This window comes from Martes martes, assembly GCF_963455335.1.
Source record: "Martes martes genome assembly, chromosome: 6".
NCBI lineage: Eukaryota > Metazoa > Chordata > Mammalia > Carnivora > Mustelidae > Martes > Martes martes.
In genome coordinates, this window is record NC_137893.1 from 46,272,146 (window position 1) to 46,296,761 (window position 24,616).

General features: G+C 39.9%; 1 protein-coding gene across 3 annotated transcripts; it reads left to right on the forward strand.

Moving 5' to 3' along the window:
* The first annotated feature begins 33 nt into the window (after positions 1 to 33).
* On the forward strand, positions 34 to 24,480 carry PGM3 (phosphoglucomutase 3). Of its 3 annotated transcripts, none has more exons than XM_080806958.1 (13): positions 34 to 167; positions 1,669 to 1,874; positions 4,095 to 4,279; positions 6,428 to 6,495; positions 11,260 to 11,393; positions 12,302 to 12,497; positions 14,940 to 15,097; positions 15,780 to 15,863; positions 18,675 to 18,773; positions 20,200 to 20,313; positions 21,342 to 21,464; positions 22,695 to 22,868; positions 24,050 to 24,480. In XM_080806958.1, exons 2-13 carry the CDS (start codon positions 1,671 to 1,673, stop codon positions 24,137 to 24,139), a joined length of 1,629 nt encoding a protein of 542 aa, XP_080663084.1. In that variant the 5' UTR covers positions 34 to 167; positions 1,669 to 1,670; the 3' UTR covers positions 24,140 to 24,480. The 3 variants fall into 3 exon arrangements, with proteins under 3 accessions (XP_080663084.1, XP_080663085.1, XP_080663086.1); XM_080806959.1 differs by having other exon boundaries at positions 39 to 100; XM_080806960.1 differs by lacking the exon at positions 34 to 167 and adding an exon at positions 831 to 1,001.
* The last annotated feature ends 136 nt before the right edge of the window (positions 24,481 to 24,616 follow it).

The window sequence follows — 24,616 nt, forward strand, 5'->3', positions numbered from 1 at the left end:
GGGCCGGCGGATCCTCCCCGGCCGTGATTGGCTGGGGGGGCGCGGCTATGGACCGGAAGACACGCAGGGCCACGTCTGCGGGTTCGGAGAGCTTCAATAGGTAGGAGGTGCTGCCGCGGATCCGTTGTTACGTGAGGTGGAGGTGAGGGGGGCATCTTCTGGCGGAGGTGAGTGGGGCCCTCAGGCTAGGCGACTGGAATGGACTTTCCAGTCGGTGGGGGTTCGGCCTACCGATGGGCTGCGGGTAGGCTAGTGGGCAGGCTAGCGGACTGACCCGCGGAGCGCGCGCGGGACGCACCGCCCTGCGCCTTCAGAGCGGGCCGAGTGTCTCGTGCTGGGTGTTCTGGCTCAGAGACCTGGGGCGGGAGGTGGTGGCTCAGGGTTGAGAGTCGGGAAAGGTGCGGCCATTTGGGGGCTGGAAGGGAAGCGGAACAAACAAGCCTGTTGATAATTGAATGGAGGAAGGGGGATGCTCTCAACTTTTTTTAGAGTGGTCACTGTTTGGGCTTTTAAGTGCTTTGAATAAAAGCATTCGCACACTCACTCACTGTAGTTTTAGGACCGAAGACGCTTTGAAGGGTGGAAGCGTTTTATCTTTTTTATTTAAAAAAAATTTTTTTTTCTAGATTTTACAGGACTGGTTTACGCCCTTATGAGTAATCATGATATATTACCGAGTAGTCAGTTTTTAAACAAAGTGTATTGATGTTTGTGAAAGAGATTTGGTCACTTTGGACCAAACTAAATTAGCTGGCTGAATACCAGTTTTTTCTAGCTGGACAAAAGCAAAAAATTTTCACCATTTCCTTTAACTTTTTTGTTCATTGAAGCAACGAAGGAAAATGAAGAAAACAAGATAGGACTGGTGCTCATCCCTGGGCTAATTGGGAATGACACTGTTCCAAGAAATACATACAGCTGAGGTTGGAAACCCCCAAGTTCCACTTAAAATTGGAGTATCCCAGAGAAGGAATTACTAGTGGGCTAGGAGCCAATTAAAGGTAAAAGGAAGATGTTGCTTTCAGAGCTTAATTTAGAAGGGTGTCCTGATCCTCCCTTAGGAAAATAGAAAAATCCACTGCGAGGTATATTAGGAGGTCTGGGCAGTCTTGGAGAGGAGGCTTTTGCCCTTCACTTTTCCTTTGGGCCTATGTCTCTGTGTTTGGTCTGGGAAGAATAATAGAAGAACCAACAGATTTCCTAGATATTTTGGATATGTAGTCCCAGTCCTTTTGACAGTATAACCTTAGGCCCCATTTGTCACTAGCTACCCATGTAAATTTAGGTTATTTGAGGTCCAAGCTTAAGTTTTTCCGTTTGTGAAATGAGGTAATCTTTGATTGTGTAGGAGTCTGTGTGTGGAATCTTCATTTTAGTTGAGAGTGGACCATTTTAAATTTATCCTGTCTCCAGGAATAGCCCAGGAGCCAAAATGAGAGATGAGTTGGGGTAATTGCCATCTGCCCTGGAGTGAATGATACAAATTGGGCAGGATCTTCTAGGTAATGCCTACCTCCAGGACTTCATTGTACCGTTGTTTTCTTTCTCAAAAAAATTTTTTGTGGGGTTTCAGACCGAGGCAGACCTATTAGTTTAGGGTGGCAGTTGTTGAAGCAAATGGTCCTGTAAAGATTTCTTTTGCTTGAAAAATATTCCTTAATTTTGTAGACATGGATTTAGATGCTGTAAAGGAACACTCAGCATTACATGCCAAACCCAGTGGACTCGTTCTTCAATATGGGACTGCTGGTTTTCGAACAAAAGCAGAACATCTTGATCATGTCATGTTTCGCATGGGATTGTTAGCTGTCCTGAGGTCAAAACAGACCAAGTCTACAATAGGAGTCATGGTAACCGCATCACATAATCCTGAGGTAACAATGCCTTTAGTGCTGTTATAAAGCAAACCTTTATTTATAAGAACACATCTTAGTGTCTGAGCACTTTGACCCAAAGTACAAAATCTAATTCTAGGAATGTGCCTACTCAGTATGTGCCTTTGGATTTGAAATGGCTTTTTTTTTTCTTTTTTTTTTTAAGATTTTATTTATTTATTTGACACAGAGCAATAGCGAGGGAGGGAACACAGCAGGGGGAGTGGGAGAGGGAGAAGCAGGCTTTTCTGCTGAACAGGGAGCCTGGGATCATGACCTGGGCCAAAGGCAGACGCCTAATGACTGAGCCACCCAGGCACCCCTGAAATGGCTTTTTCTTAAAGATTAATTTATTTTAGAGAGAGAGAATACATGTGAGGGGAGGAGCAGAGGGAGAGGGAGAATCCCAAGCAGACTCATCACTAATGGCAGAGCGTGACACCAGGGTGGATCTCTCAACCTTGAGACCACACACAACTTGAGCTGAAACCAAGTGCCAGACATTTAAAATACTGAGCTGCTCAGGCGCCCCGGAAATGGCTTTTTCTTGATGAGTGGTCATTTAGCTCGTGACTGTAGAGGGTGTGGAGAGAGTAAAATGAGAGTCATTTCTTGGACTGTGTCCATATTAAAGAAATAACAGAATATCCTCCCAAGTTAGTTGTATTGAGACAGAATCAGTAACAAGAAGTATTACTTGTGTTAATTTAGTAGGGATTAGAGATTGGAGCCAAGGTGGGGGGAAGGGCAAATATTTAAAAAGATTTAGTGCATTTTGAAAATTTTTTAGACTGGCTTTCTTTTTCTTTTTTTTTTAAAAGATTTTATTTATTCATTTGAGAGAGCACCTGAGCGAGAGAGCACAAGCAGGGGTTGCAGCAGAGGGAAAGGGAGAAGCAGGCTCCTCCCGCTGAGCAGGGAGCCCAATGTGGGACTTGATCTCAGGACTCTGAGCTGAAGGCAGCTGCTTAACCGACTGAACCATCCAGGCATCCATAGACCTGTTTTCTGTAGTTAGGGAATAGTAAGGAAGAGTTTACTGATCGGAATGAACAGCCAAACAGGTGGCTCCATGTATACAAAAGTGAGCTTTGGGAAGGTTATTTTGGTTCTAGTGTTATGACAATTACATTTTTTTTTTTTTTTTTTTAAAGAGAGAGAGTGTGTGAGCCAGGGAGAGACAGAGAGGGAGAGATTATCTTAAGCAGACTCCCTGCTGAATGCAGAGCCTGATGTGGGGCTTGATCCTGATCTCATGACCCTGAGATCATGACCTGAGCCGAAACAAGGGTTGGACCCCTTAACCGGCTGAGCCACCCAGGCACTGCCAATTTTTTTTTTTTTAAGCAAAGTATTCTTTTTGACACAGTTTAACTGTTTTATTATATACTGCTTATAGCTCACTAATATGTGGTTTGATGGCAAGAACATGAGACTTTGCCTTTGTAGCTAAATCAGCAGCAAATTAAAAGCTGTGTAGGTCTGTGAAGGATTATAACCTCCTCTTCCTCCCCACTCCACCTTGTAAATGTGGCTCATTATAAATGTGTGAATGTCTAAATCACCACAATTAATGACTTGTGGGCTGAAGCCTCTATTTATTGCAGTTCTAGAAGTACTTCTTAAAACAATACTGAACTGTTTCCTTCAGTTGACATTCACTCTGAACTACACTTTATTTCTTCCCCCAAATTTGAGCAGAACAGAATTGGGAGTCAGTTTTCAGCTTCTGTCACCCACTTTTGATACATTGGCCAGTATATTCTAAAAAGAGTCCAGGGTCATAATGAGGAGGATTTCTTGGTGCCCTCATTCTGCTCCATTTGTGCCCTGGTATGTAATTGATGGTGAATTCACAGATGACAGCCTTTTTAAAAAAACTAGTGGTGTATAGTGACTGGTGGGTTTAAGAGTAATAAACACTTGGTGTTTTAATACCAGCATTGACACTTAATAGCTGTATGAACATAAACAGATTACTTGCTCTGAATCTCTTTTTTTCAAAGGAAGATTGGAATAAAAATAGGATTATTAGTAAGATTGATGTTTGTTATGAGGATTTATAAAAAACACCTAGTCCAGTTCCTGGCATGCCATACGGTCACAGGTGAATCCACTCAGCCATCAGTGTCTTATTTAGGGGAAAACAGCTTGAGTTTACTTCCTCAGCTCACCCTTGTGAATATGCACAGATGGCTTATTGTTTGCTTTTCTTTTAAGGAAGACAATGGGGTAAAATTGGTTGATCCTTTGGGTGAAATGTTGGCACCGTCCTGGGAGGAACATGCTACCTGTTTGGCAAATGCTGAGGAACAAGACTTGCCAAGCGTGTTGATGGACATCAGTGTGAAAGCAGCCGTGAATCTGCAACAAGATGCCTTCGTAGTGATTGGTAGAGATACCAGGTGACCATCACATTACTGGTGAAAACAGCTTTGGGAACTGGTCCTAAGTGATTGCGTTAGTTTTAATACTCATGATAAATTGAAAGAATTAAGTGGAACTCCCCTACGAGGCTCCTCTACCTACTTGGCCTTTTTGTTTTTAGTAGGATGTAGGAGCTAATCCGCCCTAACACTGTAGAGTTGGATAGGTTACCTAATGTTTGGAGCTTCCATATGCCCATCTCTAAAGTGTTGATGTTAAAGCCCAACACAGAGCTTTTGTGAAGATTACATAAGATAGTGTATGAAAATACCTATTTCCTGACCTGAGAGAAGTACATAATATATGTCTCCCACCCCTTTACTTCTGGAGATTTACTATTTATTCCTATGGAGGAAGAACACTTGGTTGTAATTTAATATTTATAGATTCATCTCATAATCTGCATTATTGTTGGTTCATATATTTATGTCATTTTCCCATGCTGGAGTTTACTGGAAAACAACATATTATTTCTAGGGGTGCCTGGGTGGCTCAGGTCATGATCCCAGGATCCTGGAATAAAGTTCTGGATCTGGCTTCCCTCTCAGTTTGAAGCCTGCTTCTCCTTCCCATTCACCCTGCTTTTGTTCCCTCTCTTGCTCTCTCTCTGTCTCAGTCAAATAAATAAATAAAATCTTAAAACAATAACAACAATATATTATTTCTACATATAGTAGTTCCCCCCCCCTCTTATTTGCAGGGGATACATTCCAAGACCCCCAGTGTATCCCTGAAACCATGGATAGTACTGAACTCTATCATGTTTTTCTCTATATATACATAATTTGATAAAGATTAATTTTTTTAAGATCTTCTTCACTTATTTTAGAGAGAGAGCGCATGAATTGGGGGAGTAGCCGGGGGAGGGAGAGAGAGAGAATCCCAGGCAGACTCTGCACCCAGACCCTGCGATCATAACCTGAGCTAAAATTGAGAGTCAGATGCTTAACAGAGCCACCCAGGTGCCCCTATGATAAAGATTATAAGTTAAGCACAGTAGGAGATCAACAATAAAAATAAAAGCAATGTAACAACATACTGTAATAAAGTTGTGAGTGTAGTCTCTCTCTCTTTCAAAATATCTTACTGTACTGTACTCCCCCTTCTCTTTCTTGTGATGATGTGGGATGATAAAAATGCGTGTGTGAGAGAGGATGTGATGTAAGCATTGTGATGTAGTGTTAGGCTCCTGTTGACCTGACGGTATGTCAGAAGGTGGATCATCTGCTTCTGGACTACAGTTGACCTCAGGTAACAGACCATGGTCAGTGAAACTATGGACAGGAGGGGACTGCTTGCCGTATTTGGCAGCTTTTGTCTTCCTTTACAAAAAGATACTGTAAAATGTTAGATTAAAAGCGTACTTTGAAACAGAAGGATTCTGTTTCAAGATTTACTGTAAGATCTCATTTTAGCCAGGGTATCTTTCTAAAGGAAATTTCTAGTCATAGTCTTAATGATAGGACATTAGGATAATGTCTGGTATTTTATCCTTAATGTGTTACCAGAGAGATTTCTAAATACTATTAATTGTGGATTTATAGGTATCAGAAGTGGCCTAGTAACTTATGTTCTGAAACAAATTATTATCCCATGGTTAAGCCATCCCACATGTAATTTCCTCTTACCAATTAACTAGTTTAAATGATCTAGAACATTGTTTTCTATAAGGCAGTTATAATTATCTCCTTTATTTTCAGGCAGATAATTTCTGATTTTTTCAAATGAAAAATAAGTTCTATATCCTTGGTGGTTTAATACCCAGTACTGCATTATATGAAGTGTTTGCATTCAGTATTTATTGCTACTGTTTTTAGATAATGTATATGTTACAGTCAAACTTGAAAAGGTTTCTGGGTGTGGCATAATTAATATATTTTTATATTTGTTCTCTAAATTCATTTGAAAGCCAAACTCCAAGAAATGTATTGTAAAAGGCTGCTGGAAAATGCTAATACTCTACCTGTATTATCTTTGCAGAGTTTTCAAACTTTGCAGGTTTCAGCTCAGATACTGTGAACCTATTATCCTGAGATCTGTAGCACATAATTTCTGTATTTGCTTTCAGACCTAACATCTCTTGGCTTCAGGATGGGATGTGTTATTTTCTTCCTTTTCTTTTCTAGGCCCAGCAGTGAGAAACTTTCACAGTCTGTAATAGATGGTGTGACTGTTTTAGAAGGTCAATTTCATGGTATGTAGCTATCCCGAGTTGTAAATTAACCTTTAAAAAACTTAAAACAAAAAATTTTTAAGAAAGTTGTAAAAGTAGTACAGTTTATTTTAGAAAAGTTTGAAAATACAGATAAAAGAACTTTTTAAAAAATGAACTTCCAGGTACAGGGGCACCTGGGTGGCTCAGTCAGTTAAACGTCAGACTCTTGTTTTCAGCTCAGGTTATGATCTCATGGGTCCTGGGATGGAGCCCCTTATTGGGCTCCATACTTGCTGAGGAGTCTGCTTAAAGATTCTCTTCCTGGGGTGCCTGGGCGGCTCAGTGGGTTAGGCCTCTGCCTTCAGCTCGGGTCATGATCTCATGGTCCTGGGATCAAGCCTCACATTGGGCTCTCTGCTCAGCAGGGAGCCTGCTTCCTCCCTCTCTCTGTCTGCCTCTCTGCCTACTTGTGATCTCTGTCAAGTAAAAAAATAAAATCTTAAAAAAAAAAAAAGATTCTCTTCCTTTGCCCTTCCCCCATTTACACATGCACTCAATCTCTCCCTCTTTCTCTCAAATAAAAAAATTTTTTTTTAAAAAAATGAACTTCTAGGTATAAAATACTAGCTTTTTAAGTTTAAAAGTTAAAAAAATTTTCTGGATGTGCATATTTTGTTTTAGCTATAAGAGATTATATGTAAGAAATACTGATCTTACCTTACTTTAGTAAGGCCAAATTCCTGATATAAAAACCTTTGAAGTTACTTAAAGATGTTCATTCTGGGGAGCTTTTGTCAATATCGTTTAGTCCCAAATAGCTGATCACATGTGGACTCAGCTGCTTACTTATCAGATGGTGGAAAGTATCTTTGGCTTACTTACATAATCTGATATTAAGTTTTGGCAGGTAGTTTTATTTTATCCAATGAAGAATTACATGACAGAAAATGGAGACTAGAATTCTCTTCTCTCACCGGTCACGCCCCTTGTAAATGCAGTGACTCCATTTTGCTTGGAGATGAATTTCCCTATTATCTCCCTAGTTTCTCACTTAAAGACCTTTTTAACCTCCTTTCCACTTCCCCTGTGCTCTTTTCATAGTTAATTTGGCCTCTTCCAAGAGCTCTCCTGGCTTGCTTCTCTACTTTTCTAGTCATTACTTAACCCACTGCAGGCAATCTCCATCCTTGTCCCTTCAGCGAAGTATCTCAACACTCACCTGAATTCTAATTGCCAAATCCAGTGGCTTTTATAAAGTGGGGATTCTTAGCCTGGGGCCTGGGCTCCCTGGGGAATGTGTGGTTAAGCTGCAGGGACCTGGCTGACCTCTTGATACAGTGTGCGGAATGTTACTGGCACATGTATTTTCCTAGGGAGGAGAGTCGTTGCTTTTGTCAGATACTCAGAGGGATCTGTGACGTAAAAAATAACTTTCAGAATTTATATTTTGAAGTTTTCCAGTTGCTGCCTTATAGCTCTCCACACTGTGACCTCTTCCTTTCTTTCTTGAAGCTTCTACTTCCTTGGCCACTATTCCTTATCGGTCTTCCATGTGGGCTCACTCTCTCCATGTGGGTGTTCCTTATTTCTCTCTCCATTCTGCTTGATTTCTGAATGATCATCTTTATAGCCAAAGTTCCAGCTATGTATAGTTTAACTTTTCATTTATTAGCTTATCAAACATTTTTGATTGCCTGCTGTGTACAACCCTCCAGGGAGTTTATTTCAGGCCCCTCACAACTTAGAGTAAGAAACCCATTTTGTATCATGATGTGTGTATGTGTAGTTGTATGTATAACTGACACAAAAGTATCAAAAAATAATACCCACACTGCATGACATGCATTCATCTGTGTTATTTTAAAGAAAATGCAAAACTGCTGGTTGTGTCTCACTAAGTGGAATCCATGACCCCTCAGGGGTTCAGGTCTGCAATTTGTAAAGCACTGGTCTGAGTGAGGTCTCCACTTAGGTGATCTGCCCTTAACCCCAGCTTCACCTGGCCTAAAACTGTTGTTTATACCATCACTTTTCTAATGTTTTAGTCTATAAAAATTTGAGAGTAAATTTTTTATTTTTAACCTTTCCATCATTTCTTCCTTCAGCTTAGTCTACTTGAGGAAATGAAAGGTCAGTGTAGCCACAGCAAAAGGAGGATGGGGGAAGCTAGTAGATGAGGTTAGGGATCATAACATGGGTTGTGGTAAAGATTTGGGTTTTACTTCAAATGCACAGGAACTCCACGGAAGGGTTTTATGCATGGGAATATGATCACATTTCCATTTTAAGTCAGTCACTCTGGCTTTTGTGTAGAGAGATAGGAAGGTTCTAAGGAAGAGACTGTACAACAGTTCATTTAAGAGTGATGATAGAAAAAAAAAAGTGATGATAGCAAGAGAATGGAAAAGTCTGAAAGCAGTAGTGACTTGAAAAGATTTTGTGATACTTGATGAGGCTAGAGCTGTGAAGAATGGCTTCTTGGTTTCTGGGTTGATCGGTGGAACAGATGAGTTAACCCCATAATAGTCATTTTTTCTTTGAGTAAAAATTTATATTTGCTAATGTTGATGTTGGTCATAAAATCCTTTCGTTCTGGCCTTGAGTAAGTCTTTTGGAATATTGTTTTCCTCTCCTTCTACACCTCCACTAAACTAGGTTAAGTGCTGATCTACTTTTTTGAGCTCCTCCTCCTCCTCTCATGCGATCCTTGTATCAGAGCCATAACTGCCTTCATAAATACCATTTCTTTTGTATACCTGCAGGGCTCAGTAGCTTGACTTTTTGTCTATAGTCCAGACTCTTGTGCTTGACTTTGAAGACCTCTGATGGGTTTAGTTACTGGATATTTATTGGATATTGGTCCATCTCTGCTATTTCCCCTGTTTCTTGCTTTTGCTTTTGGAACTTTTCTTATGTGGTTTGCTATTTTTGACTATAAGCTGCTTGTTTTTATTGGGAAATTATTTGTGGAACATTTTTGAGGTTTATGGTGAAGGCCTATTTCTGTGGCAAAGTTTGGTTATTGCTTTTGCTTGGGTGGCTGGGAGTGCTACCTAACTAATGGATGACAAGTTTCTTTGACGATGGAGTTCTCCTGGACCCCTGTGGTTATGTGATTTAGGCTAGAAATCCCGGGGAGGCCTATCTAGTGACAGCTCTTCAGGGATGGATTATCTCTTGCTCTTCTTGGTGTCAAGACAAATCTCCTAGGAGTGGGCACTTGGAGCTAATTTCCTTCTGACTCAGCCTTGCATAGTTCTTTGAGCCTTCAGCTTCATGAAGGGCTGGTCTTCTAACTGGGTTTCCTTCCCATCTTGGGTCAGCACAGATTTTTGTACCAAAAGCAGTAGGTTAATTTACGGTTTCAGAGCAAAACTGGGTTCCCAGTGCTCAAATTTTGGAGTTCCTCTCTTCACAGACATTTTGGCCTTAGTCCTCTATAACTTATTGGCTCAGCAGTGCTTTTTAAAAAAGAGATATTTCTTTTATCTAGCGGTTTTGGTGGTTTTCAGGAGGAGGGTTCATCTGAATTAACACAGTTGTTATTGGAAATAGAACTCAGTTATTATTTTCCTATATTGCTCTATTTTTATGTTACCTGCCCATATTAAATGATTTTTTTTTTTTTAAGATTTTATTTATTTGACAGAGACACAGAGAGAGAGCACACAAGCAGGGGGAGTGGGAGAGGGAGAAGCAGGCTTCCCATAGAGCAGGGAGCCCGATGCGGGGCTCGATCCCAGGACCCTGGGATCATGACCTGAGCCGAAGGCAGACGCTTTACTACTGAGCCACCCAGGTGCCCCTAAATGATTTTTTTTTTTTTTTTGTCATCAGTAGTAGTTCATATTTCATTTGGACTTGAGTATATGTCCAATGTGTGTGTTTTTCTAACTACCAATAAACTTAATTCTCTGACATTATCTACCTAGAGGGTAGGTTCAGATCCCACAGGTAAAGGGCTCAGTGCCACAAGTCTCCTCCTCTCCCCCCATTTCAGAATTCAGTCACCTGGGCATCTGACACCACCCTCCTCCTTGGTTTGATTAATTTGCTAAAGTGCTCGCAGAACTCAGAGAAACATTTTACTTACTAGATTACCAGTGTATTATAAAGGATAGCATCCAGGAGCAGCCAGTTGGAAGAGCTGCAAAGGGCAAGGTGTGCGGGAAGGGGCATGGAGCTTCCTTGCTAGCTGGGCAACCACTTTCCCCAGTCTGCGCACATTTACCATGCCAAACCCCTGGCCTTTTGTTTTTTTTTTTTATGGAGGCTTTATTACATAGGCATGAGCAATAAGTGATTGGCCGTTGCTATTTGAACGCAGTCTCTAGCCCTTCTTTTCTCTCCCTGGAGTGGCAAGGAACCCAGATGTAAGGGAGAGGTTTAAAGTTCCAACTCTCTAATCCCTTGGTTGGTTTCCCAGGCAACCAGCCCCATCTTAGGGGGCTCTGGGAGCCTGCCTTGTCATCTCATTAGCATAACAAAAGACAGCTAATTCCTTGCTCTCATCACTTAGAAATTCTAAGGGTTTAGAAGCCCTTCCAGCAATGGAGACGAAGACCAATTCTCTATTTCTTACTATAAATCACAACATCATAATGTACCAGTTAGCTGTAATGATTTCAGTGGATATTTATGCATATTTATGAATAGTTTGGAAATTAGCATTTTAGTTTTCTGAGATGTCTTTCTTTAAAGATAGGTCATTCTCAAATTCATATGGTATGAATCCATTTAAACTTTTTTGTTTGTTTGTTTATTAAGAAATGTGACAAATTGCTTTTTGTGTTCCTCTGACAGATTATGGCTTGTTAACAACACCCCAGCTGCACTACATGGTGTACTGTCGAAATACTGGTGGCCAATATGGAAAGGCAACCATAGAAGGTTACTATGAGAAACTCTCTAAGGCTTTTATGGAGCTTACCAAACAGGTGAAAATCTCTTGAATGTGGTTTAGCGTTTAAGCAAATGCTTAAAATAACATCTGTTGAATAATGTAACTTCGTTTGTCACTGTTTCTTCTTTTTGCAAAAATATGGTGTATTTTCTTTTTCTTTCTAGGGCCCACAAGGTTTGACCCTTGTATCCTGCTGAATGTCTGTTGGCATTTACTTGGCAAGGCATCTAGTACATTCTAAGATCATTGGGAGAGAAAACACGGGGTTCTTGTGGTTTCATAAACACTCATGCAGATGCATTTTCTTGTGGGTTTAATATTAGGTGCTGTTGGCACTGTGACATCTGAGGTGTTCACTGCTGAGAAAGATGTTCCTCTGGGTTGATTAGCTTCTTCAACCTGGTTGAGATTTGGGGGTTATAATTAATTTGGCCAGCAAATACTGAGTGCATGTTGTTAATCAAAACAAAGCCCTTGTTCTCGAGTTTATATTCTGAAGTGAGGATGGGCCAGAGAGGAGACTGACAAGGAAAAACCCAGACATGCCCAGTGGTATTATGTGCTGTGAAGAGAATGACGGGCGTTATTCTGCTCTTCTGTTTATATACGCTTTCCCACATTTGAATGCCTGTCATGTAATACAGGCTGTAGTAGTATTTTAAAGGGACCCTGCTTAACTGAGGCTAAGTTTTGACAAAGCTCCATTTCCATAAGTTATTCAGTCAGTGAAACTGTTCTAGTGTCAGCATCCAAAAAAAATTTTTTAAATTTTACTTTGGTTTTCTACCGTTTTCATCTGAATGTGTGTACCCTTTTGTTTCCCAGGTTAAAATAGATAAGTTAACTGAAACAATGGAAGATGTTTACATATAACTATATGTGCTTTATGTTTTACTCTTTTATAACTTGAGATTTTTCTTCTGTGTGTCTTTTCCTATTAAGGCTTCTTGCAGTGGAGATGAAAATAGATCACTTAAAGTTGACTGTGCAAATGGCATAGGGGCCCTGAAGCTGAGAGAAATGGAACACTACATCGCCCAGGGGCTGTCAGTTCAGCTGTTTAATGATGGGACCAAAGGGAAACTCAACCATTTATGTGGGGCTGACTTTGTGAAAAGTCATCAGAAGCCTCCACAGGGTATGTAGAAAATTTGTTTTTAGAGCTCTTTGAAACCAATCTGATTTCCAGACGGAGGTTGCCAAGTGAGTGGAGTCATACAACTAGTTCTGGCTGCTGCTTGAGACATCTGGGAGTCTCCTTACTTGGCAGTGTCATTCAGAACATGGGCTGCTCCCTGCCCGTAAGTACATGGCTTCTGCCGTGTGTAGGAAATCTCTGGGGGCAGTGGGGAAGCAAAATCAGAAATTAGTGTTTTGGAGCCATGATTCTCAAGATGGTAGCGTGCATGAGAATCACGTGGAGGGCTTATTAGCACAGATTCTTGGGCTCTGCTCTAGAGTGTTAGATTTTGTAGGTCTGAGGTAGGATTTAGGTATGATAAGAACTTGCATTTCTATCAAGTGCCTAACATTCCTTAATGGGGCTGGTCTGGGACCCCACTTTGAGAACTACTGATCTAAAGGATAGCAGTAGTAAGTGGCATTTTTCACCTTATCTGAATTAGACACATTGTGGAAAGGGAATGCAACTCTGCTTAATTAGAATTATCTGCAAAATCACTATTTTCTACAGTTGGTATATTAGGAGGAAAACTGTTCTGTAGACTTTAGTTGTACTAAGAGGTGTTCTATGTTTAACTGCATTACAGATACTAAATTGTTAATGGGTGGGCCATGCTTGGCTTGCCAGATGTGTTTTGTTTGGTCTGCTTTGTGTGTTTAATTGTCGCCATTTAGAAATTATGTGATTTTACTTAAATATTGAAAACTCTGGCTTTTTTTTTTTTTTCAAAATCAGAATATGTCCATGCTCACATGGCAGTCATCAAGTGCCATGGAGTGGTCCTGCCCACTTCGGACAGGACATGCAGTCGCCTCTGTCATTTATGTTATTCTGCCTCTCTGTAGTAAGCATTTAAAGTTTTAGTTTAATCCACCAGTTTGAACTCCTTTTCATTGAATTGCTTGTTTTGACCTTTACTGATAGTTTTGGTTCTGTCCTTTCACTAAATATTGAGCTCTCCTCTCCCTTGCTGTAGGCACTGGGATGAGAAGAACAAAGGCAAGAAAAATGTAGCTAAAATTAAATCTCTTTACAACTTGTAGCCCATTAATACCTGAGACAAGCAGAGTGTGACATACCCCAAGAAACTCAAGGCTGCCTTCATGTTGATGTTTACTAATAGACTAAAAGCAACCTTATCTTGACAATAACCAGATTGCCAAGGTCCTGTAAACCTCACTTTCAGCATGCAGAAATTCTTTAGAAACTTACCTCTGATCATCTTCCTTTGCCCCCCCATACCGGCCCCGGTGTAAACGTAAAGTATATAATCAGTCACGCCTCACAATCACAGTGCAGATCTTTCTGGTCATGGGTCCTGTCCCTGCTATAATAAAAGCACCTTTTTGTACTTTAAAATGTCTCAAGAATTCTTTCTTGACTGTTGCACTTGGTGGCCCCACATTACAAAGCTATAGTATGAACAAAACCATAGGCCCCACTCACTTTCCTGAAGCTTGCATTATGCCCTATAGGCAGCCTTATATTTGTATTCCTCACGGAAGTCTCTTGTTGGATTTGTCCACCTGCTGCTGTCATGACTAAGGAACAGCAAAATTTTCTAGTAAGTTTGACATGACAGTTGCTGAGATTTTGATAACTTTATGTAAATTACACAAGCCATATTTCTCTCGCAGGTTGTAATTCTTTGCTCTTAGTTACCAGTGTTTCTTGTTACTGATGGTGTGAACAAATAAAAACCACTTCTGTTAGAATTAAATAAAAACCACTTCTATTAATGGGATTGGGAGGGAGACAAACCATAAGAGACTCTTAATCCCACAAGAGAAACTGAGGGTTGCTGGTGCGGAGGGGTCGGTAGGGAGAGGGTGGTGGGGTTATGGACATTAGGGAAGGTTTGTGCTATAGTGAGTGCTGTGAAGTGTGTAAACCTGGCGATTTGCAGACCTGTACCCCTGGGGCTAATAGTATATTATATGTTAATTTAAAAAAAAAACCACTTCTAGTAGAAATAAAGCACATCATCTATTGCTGATTATTTTTTATATGTAAAGGACATCATAGTACTAGGTTAGTTGCATTCACAAATATCTGTAGCTTTCAAAAAACTATGGGAACCTGTCTTGCCAAACCAACTGGCTTATAAAACAGAATTTTATTCTAATATTACATCAAGTTTCAGCATAGAATTCTTTTCCAGTTAGCTGTGAATTTATCCTATAAAAACAAATAATAAACCTTTAAACTATTTAAAGATTAAAGATTAAGACATTGTTTTTTATTTGCAAGGATAATTTTAAGTACCATAAGGCCAGTTATGATCATACTTTAGTGAAATATTTTTCCCTTGTAACTAATGTAAGAGAAAAAACTTTTTATATGGAGGTGTATTCCCATTTCTGTGACTGAAATGTATTTTAAAATTCTGTGTGCTAGGAATGGAAATGAAGTCTAATGAAAGATGCTGTTCCTTTGATGGAGATGCAGACAGAATTGTTTATTACTACCTTGATCTAGATGGTCACTTTCATCTCATAGATGGAGACAAGATAGCAACACTAATTAGCAGTTTCCTTAAAGAGCTCCTGTTGGAGGTATGGTGGGGTGATTGCCCTTTAAAACAAGACTAAGTGGTGACTAACAGGCATTTGAATGTCTCAGAGGCACTATTCTTAAGGAGTTCCTTACCTTTGTGGCCAGAAAATACAAGAAGATACGGTAATTTTAGTTACTTCAACATGGGGCATTTGGAACCTGAAGGTAGTACTCTTCTTCTTTATACTGGCAGTTGTGATTTGAAGCTTCATTGGTTTCCTCATAACTGACTTTAATGGGAGTTCCAGCATCACTCTCAAAGCCTCAAGTTTAAACAGAAAATCTCATCCTCTGAGAGCTGTATTTACTATAATATGCTTAATAATGTGAGACAGGTTTATTCTGTTTTGCTCTTTTGGAAATCTTAGGCCAGCTTTATGTATAGAATGTAGTGAGAAGTAATCATTATAACATGGGAAAAGGTATACTTTAAGAATACAGTACAGATTTTTATTTAAAAAACGAGAGAGAAAGCAAGAAATCATAAGCTTCTTTAGAAAAGGATTCTTAACGGAATTTAATGCTCAGCTAAAAGTATTTTAGCTTTTTTTCTGGCATTCATGTAAACTTTCATTTTAGGCATTTTATTTTGTCATCCTTTAGAACTCTCATTATATGTTTGCTTTTGTAGTTAGTGTCTTTACCTTTGATGGCCAGGCAATTATCATTGTTTTTATCTAGATTGGAGAAAGTTTGAATATTGGTGTTGTACAAACTGCGTATGCAAATGGAAGTTCAACACGCTATCTTGAAGAAGTTATGAAGGTATTGAACCATTTCCATTTTCTGGTATCATCTTAATATATTCTAAGATATTTCTGTGAGGAAAACAATGCCCTCATGTAAGTGAATAGATGTTATACATGAATGTAATACGTGAAACTGAGCTGTTGTCCATTTAAGGGTAAGTAGAAATCAAAAATAGGAAAAAAATGGTCCCTGATGTGAAAAGAAAACGAAATTCTCCTGCCTCCCTTTTTTAAGAGCATTTCTTTTAGAAAACTTGTAAATTCTTTCTCTACCTCCTTTATAATGACTGTAAATCTTTTTTTTAATTAAAAATATTTATTTATTTATTTGACAGAGAGAGAGAGAGAGAGATCACAAGTAGGCAGAGAGGCAGGCAGAGAGAGAGGAGGAAGCAGGCTCCCTGCTGAGCAGAGAGCCCGATGCGGGGCTCGATCCCAGGACCCTGGGATCAGGACCCGAGAGGAAGGCAGAGGCTTTAACCCACTGAGCCACCCAGGCGCCCCAACTGTAAATATTTTTAAAGGCTAAGCAAGTTTCATAGCTCAGGAATGTTTCCCATAAGGGTCTGGAGTCCCCTCATTGAAAGGTGAACTTCAGGGAAGATAACACCCCTGTCTCCCAGGCCCTTGAGAATTTCCATTTGTTAGAGCTAGGAGCCAGCCACTTAACCACTTGTTGTAGAGATATGAGAGCCTTTATTATTCTTTTGGTAAGGACTAAACATTGATTGCCACCACAGTTACCAGGCACCTTTACGAGAAACTGTGTGCAAATGGCCCTGTGGAGTGAGCCTATTCAGTAATCATAGGGAGTATTGCTTTGGGGTTTCACAGTGGGGGAGATAATCATAGGGACTATTGTTTTGAGGTTTCACAGTGGGGGAGACGGAGACTGGGTTCAAGTTCTAATACAACAAGGAAAATTGGAGATTTTGTAGCCAAGGAGCAAGGGGGAAGGGTGCCGGTAGATGGAAAGTTACTGAGCAGTCATCAGGGGTCAGGGAGGATTCTGGCTAAATCTACCTTAACTCCTGAAGGCAGGCTGGGTAATTAGATGTTACCCCGGGGATGGTACAGTGTGAGGACTTTGATCAGTTATTGAGGGTAGGAGATTCTTGCTGAGGAAGACAAGCCCGGGGACAGGACCTCTTCAGGCTCACAGGGAAAGTTTGGTCTGAGGATATAATCTGTTAGTAGTTTTGTACCTAATTTTTTCCCCTAACAGCCACCAGATGACTGACCATCCTCAATATCACACCACCTGCTCCATGAGTGAGTTAGAGGGTCCATGGCCACAATTAGATGTTTGCCTTTACTCTTTCTCACTAGTTAGTGTATTTTCCAACTTTTGGGTATCCTTTTTCAAATTTCTGCATTTCATTAGTTTTTTTTGGGGGGGGGGTTATTTATTTATTTATTTGACAGACAGAGACTACAAGTAGGCAGAGAAGCAGGCAGAGAGAGAGGAGAAAGCAGGCTCCCCGCTAAGCAGAGAGCCCGATGTGGGGCTCAATCCCAGGACCCTGGGATCATGACCTGAGCCGAAGGCAGAGGCTTAACCCACTGAGCCACCCAGGCGCCCCTGCATTTTACTAGTTTTTGTTGCCTTTTCATTCTTTTTTAAGCAAGACTGGCAAGGTCAGATTCTTGTAGAATCTGGATAGGTGAGGTGAAGAAGTGCAGCAGGGAGATAAGGACTAGGAACAGTGCCCACCGGGCCAGCTGTTGTTGCCTTTAGTCAGATTCTTCGAAGACAAGCTGAAAATCTGAATTTTTATGTGAACCTCTTACTTTTTAAGTCTTGGCAACTGATGGAAAATTCCAAAGAAGTGGGCACACAAAATAAGACACATCTGGAGGCTGTGAGTTTGTGATCTGTTTTATGTATAAGGTTCCAGTAAACACATTTGGCCCTCCAGTTGGCCCAGTTGTCTGCTCGTCACAAGGATTATTCTCAGTACTTGGGTTACATGTTTTAGTAATTTCTTACATTCTGTCGTAAAAAATTTTTATAGGTAAGCTACCCTGTTTAAGAAACTGAACACAGTAGAAACTGTTCATCATCAGCCCATTCACCTGTGGATGGATGAAGGAATTTGAGCTCTAGCCTTTCCTGAGGTCTTTTAAATCCAGTCAAATGCTGATCTCACTTGATCTTCATCTCCTCTGCAGTTGTGCCACTGTCAGTCTTAACCACTCTTCTCTTTCAGATCCATCCAAGACTTGGGCTGCCCAGTGTTGCTAGTCTGACCACCATAATTTAATGGGATTAGTCCTAGAAACCTCCTAATCTCTTTGAACCTTCTAAGCCAGGGGATAGCAAACAGGGGCCTGTGGACCAAATCCAGTCTGCCACGTGTTTATAGTTTATTGGAATACAGCGATGCTCATTTGTTTCTGTATTGTCTGTGGTTGCTTTTATACTAGTGGCAGAAGTGAGCCATTGTGACCCAGATCATATGGTCTATAAAGCCTAAAATACTTATCATCTGACCCTTTGTAGTAAAAGCTTGCAGACCCCTACTGTAAGCCATTCTCCTGTAGCTGAGCTTTCTACAGTTAGATCATGTCACTCCCCCATTTATAATCTTTCATTATCTTATCAGGGGGCTCTCTCTCTCTCTTGCTTTTTCCTTGGCCGTGGGCTTCTATAGTGCCTTCTCTCCTCCCTATTAACACCACTTTGTATTTTAATTGCTTAATTGTCTGCCTCAGTAGCAAGCTCCAGGAGGTTTGTTCCCTGTTCTATCCTTGGGAGAGAGTAGGTACATAATAAACATTTGCCCTTGAATAACTGCTGTTATCTTCCTTTAAATATCTGTCATAGGTACCTGTCTATTGTACTAAAACTGGTGTAAAACATTTACACCACAAGGCTCAAGAGTTTGACATTGGAGTTTATTTCGAAGCAAATGGGCATGGGACGGTAAGTCCTCCTAATCAGCTACAACCAGCTTTAGCTGGACTTTTTTAATGATGGGGATTCTGTATCTGGACGGTAAGAGGCTATATCCCCCTTTGTTGAAATGATTGGTGTGATGGTAGAGTAAGATTATTTGGTTAACTTACTATATTCCTATGTGTCGTGAGAATGGTTTTTAGATTGATAGTGATCTTTGAGTATGAAGAGATGATTGTCTCTTAAAAAATATGCAGTTCTTTTTTTTACAAGCAGATCATCTACATATTGTTTAAAATCTTTTCTTTGAAATGGCCATAGGTGATAAAAGAAAAATTCAGTAGCTGTGGCGAACTGAAGTGGTGGAACGCTTGGGAATTAAGTTATGAACAACTAGAAGTGAATGTAATTATCAATAAGCATATAACATTTTTAGGGTGCATTTTGTAGGTAGAATGTTTAAAAAAAGTTTGAGGTATAGTTCACATGCCTTAAAATTCACCATTTTGAAGTTTATTATGTGGCTTTTAGTATATTCATAAAGTTGATTTTTTTAAAAACATTTTTATACCTCAGCTCATTTCATAAATGGATTGGAGGTGGCCAACAGAAAATATGTTATCTAGGTCAGATTATTTTCCGAGCTGGCTTCTGGGGCCTTGAACATAAGAAAAATAACAAGTTCTTAGGAAATGCAGTTAAAAAATACAACTTCAGTGATCTAATTAATGCAGAGATTGATAAATGATTTTAAAGGGCAGGTAGTAAATATTCTAGTCTTTGGGCCATAAGGTCTCTGTTGCTGGTGAAGGTGAGTGGGTATGGCTGTGTTCCGGCAAAAACTGACCAGAGTATATTTTAGTTTACCAACAAACATCTATTTCCATCAAGCGCCGACTGTAGTATTGAGCCTTGGAAGGCACTAAAATCATGGCCAAAGAATTTTAAAATGACAGGAATCTTGAGGAGCACGATGTATATAATATCTTTGGTACTATTTGCCATAATGTGATAAATATGATGACCCTCTACTTTTACTTATATTAAAATTTTTAGGACAAGAAAACTGCATTACTTATGTTGAATTACATATTCTTCCAAGTAAAATGGATACAGATAGGCTTAAAAATCTGGTTGCACAGGATGGCTGCAGCTGGCCGAGGGGCAAACACAATGAACTCATTATGTACATTGCCTCTGCCTGTGGTATTTTCTTTGTAATCAGCTCTTTAAATTTTGATAACCAGTTTTGTAATTTATAAATGAATTCCCCCCCCTCAGTAATATCTTTTTGGGTTCTGATTTGATCTTTTTAATTCCATTCATTCTAAGGCTACCATTATTTTTCCCCTCAGTTTTTCCAGATTCATTTAGAGTTTTCAAAGTGGTTTAGCTAGGATGCCAGGGGCATGGATAGTGTTTTGTGATTTTGTGTTTTATGCTCTTATTACAGGTACTATTTAGTAAAGCTGCTGAAACAAAGATAAAACAACTAGCAAGAGAATTAGAAGATAAGAAAAGGAAAGCTGCTAAGATGCTTGAAAATGTTATCGACTTGATTAACCAGGTCAGAGCTGGGAAGGGGTGGGGGGTGGCAGGTTCCTGGTTATTTTTAGGTTATTCAGAAGACAGAATAGTATGCTGTATAAATTCTTTTAAAGATTTTGTTAGAATGAGATCGATGGGGGGGAAAGGGCAGAGGGAGAAGCAGACTCCCAGGGAGCAGGGAGCCTAATCCCAGGATCCTGATACCATGACCTCAGGGGAAGTCAGATGCTTAACCGACTGAGACACGTAGGTGCACCTGAAAATAATTAAAGTAGCAAAGTTCTGGCAGCTTCCTTGCCACAGTGGTATATATAGTTGAGATTTACACTGAAATGTGGTGAGAGAACATTGATGTGCTTCCCTCCTCCTATGTTTTATGATGAAAATTATAAGGAGTTGCTTCCACCTAGAGTCAAGAGTCAGCTCTCGAGTCTCTCTGTATATGCGTTGCATCGTTGAGATTAGAGTCTACAATATGGCAGTGGAAGAACAAAGAGTGGGACGAGGAAAAGTGATGGAACTAATATTTATCTTGCACATACGAGGCACTCAACATACCTCATTGTCTTAATCCTTGCAATAACAGAGGGAGGTGGGTTATTATAATTCCCATTTCATAAATGAAGAAACCAAGGGCTCAGAGCTCCTAAGTGAAGAGTATGGCTCCATCTTTAGGAGTGTCTTACACCACTTTACCCCCATGATGCCTTCTGTCGTCATGGTATGATATCTCAAGGGATCTAGTTATAAAGGAAAATTTGAGTCATAGAATGTTAATGCTGGAACCTTAAGAGTTATCCAGCCTAATTTACAATGAGGAAGATGAGAGGCAAGTTTCTCAAGAGCTAGTTTCAGCGTTCTTTGGTGTAACTCATTATGGCCTTCTAGGCCTTCCATTCCCTTTTCATTTCTCCATCCACTCCAGTTTAATAATCCTGTGTGGGGGCCGGAAGGAAGCACAGGATACTGTGATTGGTTATCTAAGACAGAGCATTCATATCTAAGCTTTGCTAGTGTTAAAGTATTTTCTTTCATTACGTCTTGTAGGCAGCTGGTGATGCTATTTCTGACATGCTGGTGATTGAGGCAGTCTTGATCCTGAAGGGCTTGACTGTACAGCAGTGGGATGCTCTTTATACGGATCTCCCAAACAGACAGCTCAAAGTTAAGGTGGGAGCGAGATTTTAAAATTACTTTTTTTCTGAACATTAACTAAAATGTATTATCTCCAAGCTCTATATAAAAATATTTCCTTTGTTTCGCATTTTATTGTGTACATATATTGCATAGAAAAGGCCTTATATCATGTTATTTTCTCACATCTTCAATTGTTTGAGACATACTCACTTTACAAACTTTAAAGAAAAACTGATACATATTATTATTTATAATGAAGATTTTATTATGGAAAGTTTAAAACATGTAAATTGGGAGAACAAAATAATGAAACCCTCATGGGCTCAGCTTCAACAGATTTCAACTGTTGTCCTTCACCATTCTCCATCTCCCCCTTGTTATTCTGAAGCAATCCTGACAGCCTATCATTTCAAATGAAAATATTTCCTTGGCATGATTCTTGGTTCCTATGTATTTTCCTGGGGCTAGATGTTGCAAAGTAGGATCTGTGGGCTAGGGAGAGAATTTTTTTTTTAAAGGCATTTCATATAAATGTCTGTACAGATTTACACCAGTGTCTACATCCACCAACAGAATTTGTGAAAGACAAAGGTAGTTTTTGTGAAAGAAAGAGATAGTAAAGCCCAAGTTCACACAAATGGCTACTGATTGTTCAGATTAGTTTTTGGCATATTTAGGTGATTCTTATCATGATCCTCTTACATAACAGGTTGCTGCTTTCCCATTTATAAAAATACTTATGGCTATTTATTCAGTGGCTTAAGTCCTACAGTACTTACTGGCCATTATTTTAGTGGTAACTGTAGAGATAGAAGAAAAGCTGTACAACTGATATTAATAACTAATTTTGTCAGAAATAAAAAATTGTAAAATTTTTTATAAAAGATTTTAATGTGCGAACTTGTGAGCAGGTAGAAAGGCAGAGGAGAGGGAGGAGAGACTCAAGCCGACTCCACGCAGAGCTTCATGTGGAACTCGACCTCATGACCTTGAGATCACAACCTGAGCTGAGACCAAAAGTCAGATGCTCAATCCACTGAGCCTCCCAGGGGCCCCATAAAATTTCAGTGCAGTTACATTCTATGCTTATACTGGTACCTTACTATTTGTCAGTGTTGCACCTGGGGGTACAATAAGCTGAAATGTAGATCTGTTACTATTAAAATGAAATGGCCACAGTCTTTTGGTAGGAATTGTGTTGAAGAGGTCAGGCTTCTGCAAGGAAGTGTGATACAGTGATAAACAGGAAATGTTTGTGCATAGGTTGCAGACAGGCAAGTTATTAGCACTACTGATGCTGAAAGACAAGTGGTTACACCTCCGGGGCTACAGGAGGCCATCGATGACCTGGTGAAGAAGTACAAGCTTTCCCGAGCTTTTGTCCGGCCTTCTGGTACGGAAGATATAGTCCGAGTATATGCAGAAGCGGACTCACAGGTAAGCTAGGACAGTTCTGTTGAAAAAATGTGCCGTGAGAGTCTGACAACATGGGTAGTGGGGGTGGTAGTGGGAGAAAAAATGACTTTAATAGTGGTAACAGTATCACTATGATAATTAAAGGTTTAATGTCTGAGGTTTGTTTATGCAGATTTTTAGGTTCATATTAATAATACAGAATTATTTTCATTAGTAGTTGAACAAAATTAGGCCCACTTAGTTTATTTTCCCAAATATTTTTCTTTTGATTTATTCCAGACTTCTGAAAATGCCCTGTTTCTCACAATGGCATGAGTAACCAACAGAGACTTGGTTTGCTTTTACGTTGCCTGAAGTAGATTATCCTTTTCCCCCTCCTTTAAAAACATAATTGTGCTGCTTTATGAAGCAACCAGCTTTGAGGTCCATGTTTAAATTAACTGGTACCATCAAATATGCTGATTAAAATTCCTCTTTGGACGTTTTTTTATTTGAGAAAGCGAGTGTGCAAGTTGGGGGGAGGAGCTGAGGGTGAGAGACAAGCATCCGCATGGTGCTGGATGTGGGGCTCCATCTCACAAGCCTGAGAGCGTGACCTGAACCGAAACCAAGAGTCAGACGCTCAACTGATGAGCCACCGAGGCACCCCTTTGTCTCTGGACTTTTGTTTTCTAAAATAATTACCTTTAAACAGCATTGCCTTCTGGTGTTCTCCAGATAAGGGTAAAGACCCCACGGTGTGGATTTTTAAAATTTGCCCTCTTCACACACCGTCATCTTAAACCCTTGATAAAGGTGTTTGCATAGCAGAGGCAGTATAGAGTGGGTTGAGTAGGCACTCAGAGAGGCATTTTATAAGGGAGCTGGCAGCTTTTTGGCAGAAGCTTAGGCCATCTGGGATCTTAACAATTACTTACTCTTAGGCCAGTTGTGGCCTTGCTTCTAAGGAGTAGTTTTGGTTGAATTACTGAGTTTCAGAATGATGACCAAATTAGACGATAAAATCAGTTAAGGACTCACCTGCCTTAAATAAGTGGAAAACTCAAAATCTTCTAAGAGTCTTGGAATTTGTTACTGAAAAAAAAATTTCATTTGAATATGTTAGTGAAACAAAATCAAGAAGTTCCTTCCCCTTCCCTCAGAGTTGCAAGTTACCTGATAGATGCTAGTGCCCATCTAATCTCCTTTCATGTAATCTGCAGGAAAATGCGGATAGCCTCGCACATGCAGTGAGCCTGGCAGTATTTCAGCTGGCTGGAGGAGTTGGAGAAGCACCCCAACTAGGTCTCTGAAGACAGTTTTTATGATCATGAGAAACTGGATTTTTAAAAAGTTTTTACAAAGTAGTACTACCATTACTGTGACAGATTCAAAGACATTTGTAATCAAAATGTTTACAATGCATCTTATCACATTGCTTCTAGAATGGATTGTTTTTCTTAAACACTACCATAGTAATTGTTTAGAAGTAGGTAAGCCTTATACTTGTTAAATTTCATTTTTAAAAATTACCCAATTTCAGTCTCACTAATGTACCTGGGCTTCGCTATGTGTTTCAGTCGTTAACTTTCTAATACATGCAGGGAAAATTCATGAGGGCTGCTGGAAAATTAAACCTTATTATCAGCTCCTGGGAATGCCTTTTCCATCACTGTTACATAACACGCTCGCTATTTTGCAAGATTCCCCACTGTTCACATGAATGGGGAGGGTGGAGAAGACTTAACACAACCAGTTCTTCCACAGCAAAATTTAGGATGATTCTGACT

What these genes read in the sequence shown, in the direction of transcription:
- PGM3 (XM_080806958.1), top strand. Translation starts at nt 1,671, where the DNA reads ATGGATTTAGATGCTGTAAAGGAACACTCAGCATTACATGCCAAACCC. An exon ending in TTATGGAGCTTACCAAACAG is followed by an intron (nt 11,394 to 12,301) that starts GTGAAAATCTCT and finishes TTTCCTATTAAG; the next exon opens with GCTTCTTGCAGTGGAGATGA. An exon ending in TTATCGACTTGATTAACCAG is followed by an intron (nt 20,314 to 21,341) that starts GTCAGAGCTGGG and finishes TACGTCTTGTAG; the next exon opens with GCAGCTGGTGATGCTATTTC.